The 15,903-nt window shown below is 41.2% G+C and overlaps 1 protein-coding gene across 3 annotated transcripts; it reads left to right on the forward strand.

Annotated features, from left to right (window-relative positions):
• Nucleotides 1-873: 873 nt before the first annotated feature.
• Nucleotides 874-9,389, forward strand: VCAM1 (vascular cell adhesion molecule 1). Of its 3 annotated transcripts, none has more exons than XM_049808969.1 (8): nt 875-1,075; nt 1,801-2,079; nt 2,867-3,103; nt 3,725-3,997; nt 4,604-4,870; nt 5,315-5,581; nt 7,111-7,377; nt 8,700-9,389. In XM_049808969.1, the coding sequence occupies exons 1-8, from the start codon at nt 1,021-1,023 to the stop codon at nt 8,858-8,860; spliced, it is 1,806 nt and encodes a 601-aa protein (XP_049664926.1). In that variant the 5' UTR covers nt 875-1,020; the 3' UTR covers nt 8,861-9,389. The 3 variants fall into 3 exon arrangements, with proteins under 3 accessions (XP_049664927.1, XP_049664926.1, XP_049664924.1); XM_049808967.1 differs by having other exon boundaries at nt 876-1,075; nt 2,786-3,103; XM_049808970.1 differs by lacking the exon at nt 7,111-7,377 and having other exon boundaries at nt 874-1,075; nt 2,786-3,103.
• The last annotated feature ends 6,514 nt before the right edge of the window (nt 9,390-15,903 follow it).

The raw sequence follows: 15,903 nt of genomic DNA on the forward strand, positions 1-15,903 counted from the left end.
TGCTTTTATTTAGTGATTCATAATCGACCAATATGAACTACTCAAGTAGTTGAATAAGTAAACAACTGAGATGTGGAAACCTTTATCCATTATTTGCATTCATAGCATTTCCCAATCGAAAATTAATCACTGAAGATGTTGTTTTACTTTTTTTATAACATTGCCACTATATTAGCCAGTAATAGTTGTCCTCAGACATTCCAAACTGGATTCGTACACCCACTGGAAGCCGAATACTGAAAATAATCCCAGAGTTGTGTTATCAGCTGCTATACTTCAACTATATATAAACAGGACATAAGAGATCTGAGAGGCATATCAGTAACACAATGCATAATGAGAGAGAGACATTCTAGGGACACTTTTAAGGAGGCATTCGGAAAACTAGTTCATTCAATTCATCTGAAGAACAGGATGAGCCTGATTCAAGCTGATCAAGTCGGATCTCCAGACTTCCGTTATCTGACTTGTTTCTTCATTTTTAGGGGCCCAAATTACTTAGGAACGTGAGTAAGAACACGTCTTGAACCGGTAGCGCGGTTTTCCGAGGGAAAGTTATTTACAGAACCGAGGATTGTTAGAAGTATGCCCAAGACTCAGCCCTGCAAATATATTTGCGCTGAAAGCAAGCTCGAAGAACTTCTCCCTCGGAGATACAGCGCCATTCAGTCACCCGTAGGCTCAAGGAGCCTCGACTTGCTCGTTTTGAGTCTCGCAGGCCCAGCATCGCAAGCCTCGGCGGTTACCGCTGCCCCGGGCTTTGAGCTCTGCGCGGAGGGAGGCAGCAGAGGGCGCCCAGCCCGGGCCACGGCCCGGCGGGTCCCCTCCCGCCCCGGGTTTCCCCGTCCAGGGATTTCCCGCTCCACCTGGAGGAGAGCCTTTATAAACGGCGCGCTGGCTCTCTTCTGGAAAACTTGCAGAGCAGCAGGACCTCACTGTGCTTCTTCACAGAAAACAGAAAGCACGGCTTCTGAATTTACTTCCTTTACCTAGTAGCAGCCATTACAAAGGTTAGGACAGATGGGAAGAGCAAGCCAAGCTCCGCTGCTGATTTTGTACGTGTTTATGACCGCCGGTAAGTTGGGGGCATGGGGGCGTTTGCTTTATTTGTTTTTAATTTTGCTAAGTGTAAACTCACCTACAATTTACTGTTTGATCTTTATTTCTCTTTGTTCCGGTTGCTTTTAGATTTCGGTGAATGTAACTGTCAATTAAGTAGTTTTGTCAAAATGTCAGAAAGTTTTTTGACGTTTACTTTGAGCTTTTCTATGCTCTGCAGTGACACAGTCATTTTCTTACTGAGTTCGCTAAAAGACAGTCTAGGAGACAACTGCAGTATATCACGGCACGTTTGGTTTTTACTGTCATCCCTGACAGTATCAGTCAAGTCTGGTACTAAATGTCCTCTTGAAAGTGATTCTGCAGTTGTCCTTGCTATCTTACTTACCGCCCCTCCCCTCAAATGTTACAAAGTTTTAGAACCAGATCCACCTGACAAAAAAAAAGTTATATTGTGCCTCTGCACTTATTTTCACTGACAGCATTGGATTTATGCCATTTTATACATGAGAACCGTCTGTTAGAGTCATCTGAGTCTGTATTATCCTTGACAAAAGTAGCAATGTTTATGGGGTATTTTGGAGATGTAAACCACTGTATGAGCTTTATTAGTTTAACCTCCACACAACCGTAAAGTAAACTTGCAAAATGATGACCTCATGTCACAGTAGAACGTGAGAAGAAATGGGAAAATAAAAGTTGAGAATGCTGCTGAGTTTATGTATGTTCTCCCTATTGTAGTTAAAGCATTTGAAATGGAGATTATACCTGCTAACAGAATTGTTGCACAGATTGGAGAAACGCTCATACTCACATGCAATACTACTGGCTGTGCATCACCAAGTTTTTCCTGGAGAACCCAGATGGACAACCCCCTTGGAGGAACAGTCAACAACCATAGGACATACTCTACCTTGACTATGAATCCAGTTAGCATTGTGAATTCTCATGATTATCTGTGTACTGTCTTCTGTGGTGAGAAAGAGAAAAAAGAGAAGAGTATCAAAGTCGAACTTTACTGTAAGTAAACATGTAAAATTCTCTTGAAGTAGTACACATTCATAAAAAAATCAATAATTGTTTTTGGATATCGTGGTTGGCAGTTAACTGATAATGCTAGGATAATGAGCCTGCTATAGCTCAACATATATTTCCTTGTAAGATTCCTTTATCTGTCTGTTCAGGACTCTTTCTTAGCCCCTTTCTGCTTAGCTTTCTGCACTGAAGTTAGTACTTATTCTTGGTAATACTTGAAAGCCAAAACGTAGACTCCCCAAAACATCCATAGAGCTGGGGGGGGGGGGGGGGGGGGACACAAAACAAAACAGGAAAAAAACAAAAAAAAACCAAAGCCTTTGCAGTTTGCAGGGGAATGATTCAGATGTCTAAACCTACCAGCACAGAAAACAGGATGCCACCAATGTATGGCTTGCTCTGAATGCCCGTATTTAGGCAGCTGTATCACTGCCTAGGTGCCTTGCTGAATCTTATTAGATTATTTGTGATCGTATTTCAACAATTGTACAAATATAATTCCTGTTAGTGTATGAACTGCTTATAAAAGACCTGTATGTCTTCATATCAAGATATGTCTTGTAATAAAGTTGATGTAACATCATGTTCTGAATGCCTCTAAACTCAAGATGTTTGATGTCTGGATCTTGCTCTTACGTTGACCCTAGAGTTCATCTGTGCTAGACTAAGGAAATGGATTTTATTCTTTTAGCTTTCCCCAGCGATCCTATCATTGAGATCAGGCCATCCTTAGTTGCTGGAGAACCAGTCACTGTCATCTGTAAAATTCCAGATGTGTATCCTTCTGATCACCTGGAAGTACTCCTAAAGAAAGAGGGGTATATTCTTCATGAGGAAAATTTTTATGAAGATGACAGCACAAATACAGAGACCAAAACTGTGACTTATTCTTTTAATCCCACGGCTGAAGATATTGGGAAAGAGATTACCTGTGTGGCCAAGTTACCAATTGCTTATATGGACTTTGAACCTAAAGAAAGAGTAACTTCTCAGAAACTGAATACAAACTGTAAGTATTTTTATTCTAAGGCTTTCACACCAAGTACTGTTTAATGTTAAGTTTCATGGAATGGGGTCATAAAGCATGTGCTATAAATCATTTATAATCTGAACTTCTTATCTGTGTTATTTATGTAGATAATCTATTGTATTCAGTTGAATTCTGTTGTATTCAGTAACAGTCACTGTGTCATTAAATACCTACTGTTGTTCATGACAGAAGTAAGGCCTTCAGTAACTCTTCTCTCACTCTCTTACTTTGGGTGCTGGTGCTCAGTCAAAAAGTAAGGACCAGAAGAAAAATGGCAGCATGCAGATAAAAAATTATTTTTAAAATTGCCATTGTATGCTTAGCAGTTCCAAGTTTATAGTCCTAAACAATAGGGAGACAAATGTAAGAGTAAAAAAAATAAATAAATTTGTACACATTTTGTCTAGTTTATCTTTCAAAGCTGCAAGCTAAATGTCTCATCATGTGTGGAAAAATTGTTCCACTGTGTTACTGGAATACACATTATTCTTTTTTTTCTTGATATTGTGTGAAATGTACCTCTAGAGAAGCTAGTGTTAAAGATGTGCATGTCATTTTTTATTAACTTACTGACCTTATCTTTCTTTTGTTCTCTTCCAGTTGGCCCAAAAAATACTATCATTACTGCATCTCCAGGCAACTCGCCAATGGAAGGAGACCCTCTAAAACTCACTTGTGTGACTGAGAGTAATCCACCAACACAAATAGTTTGGAGAAAACATTTGGCTGATGAAAGCATTCAGCATCTGATAGAAAACAACATCCTTTCTATTCCCCATACCCGTTTCACTGATTCAGGACTGTACATCTGTGAAGTAATTAATCTGGTAACTAATAAAACAGAGAAAGCAACTGTGGACATTGTCATACAAGGTACAAGTCTGCTTGAATTTAACTTGTATTATCCAGTACCCAACTGGCAGCTGCCTGTTGGGTTAAAGGATGCTGAAAATTAGAAAATTATGGGGCCTTCCTTATTATGTATTCAGGATTTAGCTTTCATTTTACTGCTGTTCTTCATGGGCTGTGCTTTTCATTTCTATGCTTAATTTTCAGCAAATTCTCTCTGTACTGCTGTTGTACATGCGTAACTCTATACATTTCCTGCAATGCAACACTCAAAGTGATAAAAGAATCTGGGAAAGTGGTGGTGTGGGGGGCACTTATTTCCTTGAAATGCTAATATACATAGCAATTTCACAGTGATGTCATGTCTCCTTCTTTGAACTACTAGTTTTAGTCACTTAGTAGTCGTTTAATAGTAAAACTGTTTGGGACACTATTATTATTACTACTACTACTGATGATGATGATGATACTACTACTACTACGGTTTCAATAGAGCCAAAGTCTCAGATGGAGCCTGGGACCAAAACCAAAATGAACAGATCCTTGGGCTAGCAATTCCTGCTTTCTTAAAACCCTCTCCATCTTTAGTACCTTTTAATTAGTATAACAGCCTTTTCTTTTGTCATGCAGGTTCTCCAAACATTACAGAACTCTCTATTGAGCCTTCTATAACAGTTCGAGAAGGAGAAAATGTTTCCATACAATGTTCTGCTGAGGGTAACCCTCCTCCCAAGATTATTTTAAGGAGAAAATCTGACAGTGCAGACATGGGGTCTTACAGTGAGGGAAGAATTCTCCTTCTTCCATCTGTGACATTCCTAAATGGAGGAGACTACGAATGTATAGCAGAAAACAAGTTTGGGAAAAGTAAAAGTGAAATAACACTTAATGTGGAATGTGAGTATGTGTAATGTTTTCCCAATAATTTAAAAATAATTGGTTAATTGTCCACTTGACTTCAGTGATAAATGTAACCATTAAACTAAACAAAACCCTGTGAGTACAAAAAAATCAGCATAGTCCTCTGCTATTCCCCAAGGAAAGGAGCAGTGTGGATGAGCAAAAGAAAGACATGAAATCTTTAATGTAATGACAGTCTTAAGTCAGGATCTGAATGAATGAGAAACTGATCTACCTTAACATTCTTGTTTAGAAGTACTTGGTTAGTATGTTTAGGATATAAAGAGTTTGTATGGAAGCTCCCATACTGTGTGCTTTACTTATTCTGAGAATGAAAAAGAAATTAACTTTGGGAGGCTGACAGCCTGGCATTCAGTAGGACTTGTTGGATCCATCTCTAAAAAATCCAGTGATGATTAACTACAGGATTCTTCCTTTCAGATGGACCAAAGAATACAATGATCTCTGTTATCCCTGCTACTGCTGTTAAAGAAGGAGAAACTGTGATGATGAAGTGTACTAGTTCTGGTAATCCAGCTCCAGTGATCTCTTGGAAGAAAAAGACGGCCACTGGGGAGCTGGAGAAAATGTTTAAAGATGCCACTTTACCTATACAGAATGTAAAAAGTCAAGATATGGGGCTTTATGAATGTGAAGCTTATAACCAATTTGGCAGAGAAGAAAAAGCTGTCAAATTACTTGTTCAAGGTTAGTAGAACAAGATGGAACACAAGTTTTTTTGTTTTATGTATTGTAGGTCCAGATCTCATCTGTGAAGGATGGGGGGATTCTGTCTTTGATGTCAATGGAGTTAAAAGGTGGTCCTAATGTCATTAGGTCATTTAGGAAGCTTCAGACAATGAAGGGTGAACTCTGTCTTGCATATGCAAAGTCCTCAGGTCAGCTGAGCTTCTATTACTCCTTCTATTTGGTAAATGTATGCATGAGGCAAAGAAGCTATGCAGTGCCCATATTTTCTTCCAAATAAGTCTCAGTGGAGGATCCAGATACCTGCATACAAAAGATTCAAAGAAAAAGTACGTGCTCAAATCTCTGTGGAGGGACTGTATTACAGCCCCTTGGCTCTCCTTTAAGTTTTGAGTCCATCCTGTTCTTGCAAGCTGCATTAAAGCTATACCAAATGCTGGTTCCTCAACCTACATGAAATGATAGCAAGTTTCATTTTCAGTAGTAAGCAGACTTCTCTGCTTTAGCCCCACTGCTGCTGTTTATTGCATGGCAACAGTGTACTGCTTAGGGATCACTTCTGCCACTAATCCATCCCTCTTTCTTATTCTTTACTATTTTTGTAGCTGCACCAAAAATTACACTTGCAGTTTTCCCTTCAAATGCAATGATACAAGGAGAAAGTGTTACCATCTCTTGCACATCTGCAGATGTTACATCTGTTCAGACTACTCCATGAAAGAAAATAGGTGATGGGATCACTACTCTTGAAGCAGTAGGTAGTAAATATACGAAAGACAGGGCTCAGCTAACGGATGCAGGAACATATGAATGCATATCATTAATAAATGGGGAGAGCAGTCTCAGCACATAGTATTTTATGTCAAAGGTTAGTTAAAATAGCTACTGTACAGAGTTAATACTAGGATTCGTTTTAGACAGACAGAATGACATCTCCACTTCAGTTCCATTAAGAATGAATTGTCTTTAAAAAAACTGAGATGAGTTGCACAGGTTCTTGTCATAAGGGGTAGGATCTTAGTCCTAATGAAAACTGTCCAAAACAGCAGATGCACAAAACAATTGGTGCTTCAAAATTTTTCATAGTTCCACTTCCACCTTTGAAAACAGGATATAAAATTGTGGAACCTAGTGAAAAAATACTGTTCTAGGACTCCTTCCTTTGCCTTCCCTATTTCTCTTCTGTTGAAAGAGGACATCAACCTCTGGGTCTGTTGGTCTGTGTCCTTTCATGAACTCAAATGAATAAACAGTGAATTTAAAATAAGAAAAGAAGAAAAGACTCCATATAATGTAAAAGACATGCAACATACTCCATCAATTGATAAAATGTTCTTTCTGTCAGCTGCTGTTGACAGCAGTGTGTGAAGGATAGCTAGTGACAGAGCAGTGTCTGAAGCTACATACTTGAATATTCTAGTGAATCCATTAACTGGATTAGTACTTTGTGTGTACAAGCTGTTGATACCTCATGAGCTTTTTACTTTTGTTTGTTACTAAATCCTACCTTGCATTTCTTTTCTTTTCAGTTCCTCCCCAAAATATTACTGTGTTAGTATATCCATCAGAAAATGTCAAAGAAGGAGAAAATGTCACTATTACATGTAGCACATACAGTAACCCACCATCACAGATGGTCCTGAAAAAAGTGCATCAGGAGAAAGAAATTATTCTGTCATCAGTGAATGGAACCTTTATACTCTACAATGTCACCAAAAATGATGCGGGCAGATATTTGCTTGATGTTTTCAATGAGGCTGGAAACAATGTCAAAGTGATCGAGATATCTGTTGTAGGTAGGTAGATCTATTGCCTTGAACTTACTTTGTTCATACTTTCTAATGAATTTTGTGTCAAGGTGAGCACAACTAGCTCATGGCTGATCCTTGTGCAACAATACTGCAGTTAACCTAAAAAAATCCCCAAATCAAACAAAATAATAGAACAGCTGATAAGAATAAGCTGTATTTAACCTTGTTGTGGTTTAACCCCAGCCAGCAACTAAGCACCACACAGCTGCTCACTCACTCCCCCCCCCCCACCCAGTGGGGTGGGGGAGAGAATCAGAAGTAAAAAGGTAAAACTCGTGGGTAGAGATAAGAACAGTTTAATAGAACAGAAAGCAAGAAAATAATAATGATAATAATAACAATAATAAAATGACAATAGTAATAAAAGAATTGGAATACACAAAACAAGTGATGCACAATGCAATTCCTCACCATTCACTGACCAATGCTCAGTTATTTCCCAAGCAGCGATCCCCGCAGACCAACTCCCCCCAGTTTATATACTGGGCATGACATCACATGGTATGGAACATTCCTTTAGCCAGTTGGGGTCAGCTGTCCCGGCTGTGTCCCCTCCCAGCTTCTTGTGCCCCTCCAGCCTTCTTGCTGGCTGGGCTTGAGAAGCGGGAAAATCCTTGACTTGGTATAAACACTAATTAGCAACAACTGAAAACATCAGTGTGTTATCAACATTCTTCTCATACTGAACCCAAACCAGAACACTATACCAGCTACTAGAAAGAAAATTAACTCCATCCCAGCTGAAACCAGGACAAACCTCCTTACAGTGTAGATGTTATTATCTCTCTTACCCAAGTTGGTGCAGTAGCTGTAAGGATAGGGCCAGAAAAAGGTGGATCCTGGCTGCACTTCTGTCCACATGCATGAATGCTGAGACTAATCCAGAGAAAGTTCTGTTTCTCAAAAAGGTCTAAAATTTGGACTTTTTAAACATGGGTCTTCTCCTGAAGCGTTGTTTCCGGGCAGTAGAAATGTCCCCAGATGTTTCCTGGGTAAAATATATTATATTCTTCTTGTATTCTTCATAAGCCCCACTGTATCCTTCATTGTAGATGATATCAGATGGGTCTGAACTTGCACAGCAAATTCAAGACCAAGATAGTGGCTAGGAATTCAAGTGTGTAATATGGAGTTATGAAAGAAAAAAGCAGAAGGAAAACATTTTGAAATGTGCTTTGTGCACGAAAACAGAACTAGTGTTCCAAATGAAGGTCATTAATAACACTGCTTTTACAGTAATATATATATATATATCTGTTTCAATCAGGTTTTACACAATTTTTTCCTCCTTTTGTCTCCATTTTCAGGAAGATTGGAAAAAACGGATCAAATGATACCACTGATAATTGCATTCTCCTGTGTAACAGCAATAGCAGTACCTGTAGTTGCAATTTTGATCTACTTGTCAAGAAAAGCAAAGATAAATGGATCCTACAGCCTTGTAAAAGCACTCAGGCTGAAAGTGTGATAGCATGAATATAAGTCTAAGTTCATAATAAGCAACGTTATTTATTGTTGTGACTGGTTCCACTATTCTATAACATATGGTAACAAACAAATGACTTAAGAACACTGCTATGTGATAGCAAATGGATTTTTTTCATGTTTTGATAAGTGTGTCAGTATTTAATTTAAAGGGAATGCTAGCATCCTGTCCTAGAAACTGGTAAATCACTTCTGTGTTGAAGCATGCTGAACAAAGTGTTCCTTGGAGAACTAGGTTTGTACATAGTGTATAATTTGTGTTATAAATATGTTCAACTGAATATCAGTTTGTAAAATTGCAGTCTTACTGCAACTGTACAGAGAAATGTTGTTAATTCAAAGATATAAATCAGCATTACTTGGGCTGATCAGATGATGATATTTTATTTTGTATTACTCTACAGAGTGAATGTTTTTAATACAATTTGTCTACTCATGGTAATGTTTGGAAAATATTCTCTTTTCACTCATATTGCCATAAACTCTGTACCTTCAATGAAGCTACGCAATCACTGGGCTGTGCTTTCCTAGTTAAGTTAATTTAAGATCTCAAGGCTCGTAAGTGAAACATTTTATTTTAAATATTATTCAGAAAGTATCTGGGATTATAGTTTAGTTAGTTTTAGGACAGCTGAGGTATTTTTGTAGGGTTTAATCATTCTCAAATCAGTGTTGGATTTCTGTTATTTTGTGATGAGCCAAATCAGACACTTCATTTAGAATATAAGCTGCCAATAAATATGCTTTATTGATTTCCACTGCAAAATAAAACTACCAGTAGCTTTCTTTGACTAAATCCCCCTAGTGATTCTTGCTTAAGATTATGTCAGAATACACATTCCTATGGAAGGAACCAGTGAAAATTATTATCCTTAGCAACAGCAGCTTCGACTGTCATGGGAAGCACTAGCTGTAAAGGCATAAGCAAGGCAGGCAGCAACCTAAAGGCATAGGCAAGGGGGAGAGGCAAGATCTACGCAGCCTCAGTGATGGTGATTGAGTTGTTTCCTGAAGAAATGCCCTTCCCAAGTTGCTTGCTGTGGAAAACTAAATTGCTTGCCTGACAACTTTCCTTTTAATAGAGAACTGGTGCCTGCATGTTTCACCTTGGTTAGTGTCTTTTTTCACCACACATCTCTCCAGTGTTGCCAAAATGGCTGTGAAAATAGTGGACTTTCTGTGCAGAGGCAAAGGTGAGGGGGAAGGAGAGGTGGAGTTTGATGGTATTCTCTCTTACATCCCTTCTCCTGGCTCGCAGTGCTGCTTGGACTCATCTGGCTGGTGATGTTCAGCACTGAAGGCAAGGTTGTAGGAGGTGCAGGCACTGTGGCTGAGATGTTGAAGTACATCTTGTCTCAGCAGCCCTGAGCCACTGTGTTAGGCACAGGAAGGTGGGCTTGGCTCCCCCAAACTTGCACACACAAGGTCAAGCAGAGATCTGTGAAAAGAGTTTCTTTACATTATGCAAATGGTAACAGCTGCCCCCAACAGCAACACAAACGCAGCTGTCTCTTGGTAGCTAGCTGCAGGATGAGGCAGTGGTGTGGATCTCCCATATCTTTTTCATAGCATGTTCAGCAGTGTTTTGTGACAGTAAATCAGTGCATCCAGGGTCCTGTGCTTATCTACAGTTGGAAAGGGAGGCTTGGAAATTGGGGGTGTAGCAGAAAAATAGGAGAGCTGTGTGGACTTGGCTTGGAGGAATGTGAGCATGCAGTAGGAGGGTGAAGAAAAGATTGAAGACAGAGGAGGAGGAGAGCTTTGACAGGCCCATGACATAAATTTCTTGGAGGTGGTGCCAGGCATATTTATTCAGAATAATGTCAGGCCTGTCTCAGTGCTGTCTTGTGAACAAACCAGAAAGCATGATTTTTCCACTGTGCAAAACTTTGGTGCACACACATGTTGCCTACTGGGTATAGTTCTGGTATCTGTATTGCAAGGATAGTTAGAAAAGATACAGAGAAGGAGGACTGGAAAAACAGGAAAAATGAAAATGCCTGGGACTTTCCAGTTTGGAGAGAGAATTCTGAAGGAGGAGGGGATGTGACTGATGTTTTCCAAATTGTGAAGGCAGCTGATAGCAAACAACAGATGCAGAACTGCTGTTTGCTAAATCATGCAATGCCAGAACTGCAGGGCACACAAACTAAGGAGAGAGCAGTTTAACAAAAATAATAGAAAATACTTCCTTACACAGTGAATGGTGAACTACTGGAAGCTGCTGCAGAAGGTTGTGGAGGATAACAGTATCAATTGGCTCAAAAAGGTAATGGAAAAGATAAGGGACTAAAGGTCCATAAACAAATACTAAAGGGCATAGGCAAAAACATGCTACATAACATCTCTAATCCAATGGCCATTGATGCTGAGCAATCCTCAGGGAATATACTGCAGAAAGTGGCCAGGTTTTACATGCTCTCCTGAAATAGTGTCTCCCACTGCTGGAGACATACTATGGTAGCTGGATCACTGGTGAGACCCAGTAAGGTATGTCTTGCCTTCTTGTGCCTGCTCTGAGTGGCCTTGGGCCAGGCCTACTCGGAGAAGGGGCTTAGCAGTTCTTGTGCTGTTTTTCACTCTCCCATAGTCCCTTAGAAGGAATAAAAAGAGGAAAGATGAGTGGGAGAGAAATAGGAGTCATCTTGCAACAGCACTTTGGTACTTGTGTAGTCTTTCCTGGAAATTCCCCCACGGGTTCCCGGTATCCTTTTGGCTGCTGGTTTCACCAGTATTTATGATACAGATACGGACCTTAATGTCTGCATGGCTTGTCTGCCCTCACAGGGTCTCAGTATTAAGTAAGTCATTTAAGTCAATAGGAATTGGCCTGTGATTTCAACGGGGTCAGTTTTTCAGCCAGAAACACTAAGTAAATTGATAGCACTTAGAGTGCTCGTTTTAGGAGAGGCTGTGCTTGTGTGGGGAGCAAGCTTCCTCTCAGTGAGATCACAAAGAAGGACCTTGCCAGGGGATCTCCTCACCTACTGCCTGACTCTTGGTATTTTCCAGGACACATAATGATTTGGGCAGAAGCTAGTCCTATGGAGGTTAAAAGTTCACAGTCAAATAGCTTCTCTTTTTATTGAAAATTACAGAAGTAATATTGTTTCTCTTTGCACTGTTTCTCATCAAGCAAAATTCAGAGCTTCTGCCCTGGCAAAAAGGCATGAACAGCAGCTCCAGCCCAGCAAGTGCTTTCAGAAGGGGTCAGGGCCACCTGGAGGTCTAGGCAAGACTCCCTGCCATGGGGCCTGTCTTTACAACCAAGAAAGTGGTCTGTAGAGCAAAGGGCTGTGACAGGTCCACTCGAGTTTTCTCTGCAAAGTCACCTCACAGGTTACAGAGTTGCGTTTTCCCCTGCCTGGGCCTGTGCTCAAGCACACCAGTTGCCCTTGTGTCCTCAGAGCAGGGCCTTATCCCAGCAATATCACGGTGCAATGCTAATGCTAAAATGAGCCTGAATTTTAAAAGGTGATTGCAAAATCTCACTCCCCACAGCTAGTTCAGGATGTGCTCTTGCTGAAAGTGTAAAGTTCAAACAGAAGAAGAAAAGTTTTTTAAACTTCTCCAAGAATGCTTTCAAATTATTTTTGTAGGCATACTGAAGGGAATAGTTAATACATGCCATGACCGAGGTGCTGTTATCTGCTGGAGGTAATACTGGAGGCCCTGTATTTGCAGGGACAGGCTTGCTGCAGTTTCAGGGACCAGCAGGGCATGATCATGACGTTTAAGGCCAAACAATGACCTGGTGTCTCTGGCTGTGGCAGGCCATTCAGCTTCATCAACTTGCTGCTGTGCTGGACCAGGTAACTTCTCTGAGCAGAGCATGTCCTCCTGTAAGGAATCTGATTTTGACTGGAAATTCCTCACAAATGGAGAATATACCATTGTTCTTGGTAATTATCTGTGCCCTTTCTGTGTACAAACATGGCCTACTTCCTAGTCCAATTTGTCTGGCCTTTCATGCCCTTCTCCCCACAAAATAATTCCATCCTGTAATAAAGCCATCTCTTATTTCTTTGACAAACTAAACAGATTGAGCTGTTGTAAACCTACCTTTCTCTATAAGGCATTTTCTGCATCGGTAAATAATCCTTGTGGTCTTTCCTAAATCCCCTCCAGCACTTCAACATACCCTTTAACATGTGGTGAAAGACCTGTAGATGAACCTCCAGTGCTATTTCTGCCAGTGCCAGAGGTGATTTTGCTTCTTTACTCCTCCTCTGTGCAGCTCTGCTTCCATAAACAGCCTTTTTTACATTTGCATTTTTTTGTCAGAGAATCACTGCAGGGAATAGAGTAAGTCAGTTCCTAACTCCCATTAGGGTTTCTTAGTCCTTTGTAGGATTCAGTCACTCAGAGCTGTTCTTAGTACCTTTTTTTGAAACAGAAAGCTGTGCGATACAAAGTCAAATGCCTCATAAGTCCAAATACCTTAAATCTAATTTGTCTGATAATGCCTACATTCCATAAAACCGTGCTGACTGGCTGTGACGGGTTGACCCTGGCTGAACACCAGGTGCCCACCAAAGCCGTTCTATCACTCCCCCATCCTCAGCTGGATAGGGGAGAGAAAATATAACAAAGGGCTCGCGGGTCGAGATAAGGACAGGAGAGATCATTCACTATTACTGTCACGGGCAAAACAGACTCAGTTTGGGAAAATTAACTCAATTTATTACAAATTAACCAGAGCAAGGTAATGAGAAATAAAACAAAATCTCAGAACACCTTCCCACCACCCCTCCCTTCTTCCCGGGCACAACTACACTCCCGGATTTCACCACCAAGCCCCCCCAGCGGCACAGGGGGACAGGGATGGGGTTTATGGTCATCACACGTTATTATTTGCCGCTTCACCTCCTCAGGACGAGGGCTGATCACACTCTTCCCCTGCTTCAGCGTGGGGTCCCACCCATGGGAGACAGTCCTCCACGAACTCCTCCAACGTGGGCCATTCCCATGGGCTGCAGTTCTTCACGAACTGCTCCAGCATGGGTCCATTCCACGGTGTGCAGTCCTTCAGGAGCACACTGCTCCAGCGCGGGTCCCCCACGGGGTCACAAGTCCTGCCAGAAAACCTGCTCCGTGGGCTCCTCTCTCCACAGGTCCGCAGGTCCTGCCAGGAGCCTGCTCCAGCGCGGGGTTCCCACGGGGTCACAGCCTCCTTCGGGAACCCACCTGCTCCGGCGTGGGGTCCTCCACGGGCTGCAGGTGGATATCTGCTCCACCGTGGACCTCCCTGGACTGCAGGGGGACAGCCTGCCTCACCAGGGTCTTCCCCACGGGCTGCAGGGGAATCTTCGCTCCGGCGCCTGGAGCATCTCCTCCCCCTCCTTCTTCACTGACCTTGGTGTCCGCAGGCTTGTTTCTCTTACATGTTCTCACTCCTCACTCCGGCGGCAGTTTCTCCCCGTCCCAACTTTTTTTCCTTCTTAAAAATGTTATCCCAGAGGCATTACCACTATCACTGATTGGCTCGGCCTTGGCCGGCAGCGGGTCCGTCTTAGAGCCGGCTGGTATGGGCTCGCTCTCTCTCGAACACAGGGGAAGCTTCCAGCAGCTTCTTACAGAAGCCACCCCTGTAACCCCCCCCCCCCCCGCTACCAAAACCTTGCCAAACAAAACCAATACACTGGCACTAATTATGTTTTCTGTCCTTTAATCCCTGTATCAGCTTTTCCCATTATTTAAAACTTTGTTGTACCAACCAGTCTGAATTTTACCCATATCATTCAGCTTACCAATCAAAAACTGACAGAGTTTTTGACACTACTCAATATTCAGTTTGAAGGCTACTTCACATTTGAAAAAGAAACAAGAGAAGCAGTTATATTAGGGAAACTGCCTCTCTTGTTCTGTTGTCTGTTGTGTGGCTCAAGAGCCTTTAAGCCTCACAATGTTTTGGGGTCCATATGCTATATATCCTGCCACCAAAGTGATGCAAGTTATGCTAACAGAAATATGGAAATGCTTGTAAAAAGTGTGATGTGCTTTGCTGTTAGCTACCAGGCATCTTAGCACTTAAAGTTTATTGTTTCGAGTACCTGGGTAGCCACCAGGTACCAAAGCAGGGTATCTCCTGTCTGTCCCTCTGCCCTTCCCAATGGAGGAGTTTTTCTGATGCTGTTGAAGTACACAGAATGGCCAAATGTGTGTCTATGAGATACAGGGGTGTGAAGCTTACCTTGTTTACTGTGTTCTTGGTTCCTCTTGGTGATTCTGCTATGTTTAAGGTTTGTTGTGAATGAAACAAGGGGAACAGTTTTTTGACAGGTTGAAAATTTACCTTTACAAGGACACCTTTTGCTTTTTGCAATGTGAAGAAATTTAGACGTTTAAATACTAAGATTTGTGCCAGGACTAACTGAAGATTTGTTTTTAAAAAAAAAAAAAAAGGCAAATACGTATTTTATAAACAGATGTGACAGAGGGTCTGGGACTCTGTGCTTATGTGACTTAAAGTAGGACAACAATGACTCTTCTTTTTTTTCATTGCAATGATGAAAACTATACCAGTATGTGTTAATTGAACCAGAAAAGAACATATGAGGAAACCAGAATGATTCTACTGCTCTTTGCTCTGCTTAATTGTAAAAAACCAGAATGTTGTGACCTAATGCTGTTGATTTTTTCTCTTAAATATTTTACCTTTCCTTTGAATGAGAAGCAGATACGGGACATTTGCTCTCAGCAATTTAAAGAAATGGTGCCATAGATGTTGAATGAATTCATGTTCCCAGCACAGATGTCATGTCTTGAACTCTCCCACATATTTCAGATTGTTATATTTTATATTGTTCTTTCATACTTGTTAAGGGCTCAGAGACTTACAGTGATGGAAACTATCAGTTTTAACAGTGGTGTAACTTGGAGACACTGCTACTGGTTGAGCCACAGAGCCTGTTTGCTTTGGCGAGTCAAACCTAGTAGATTAAACCAGCTTTTTACATTCCCATGCACTTGGTGTGCATGGAAAGATCCAGCACTAGATCCTTTAGCCCTACTTCTAACACGCAG

This window comes from Accipiter gentilis, chromosome 8 (assembly GCF_929443795.1).
Source record: "Accipiter gentilis chromosome 8, bAccGen1.1, whole genome shotgun sequence".
NCBI lineage: Eukaryota > Metazoa > Chordata > Aves > Accipitriformes > Accipitridae > Astur > Astur gentilis.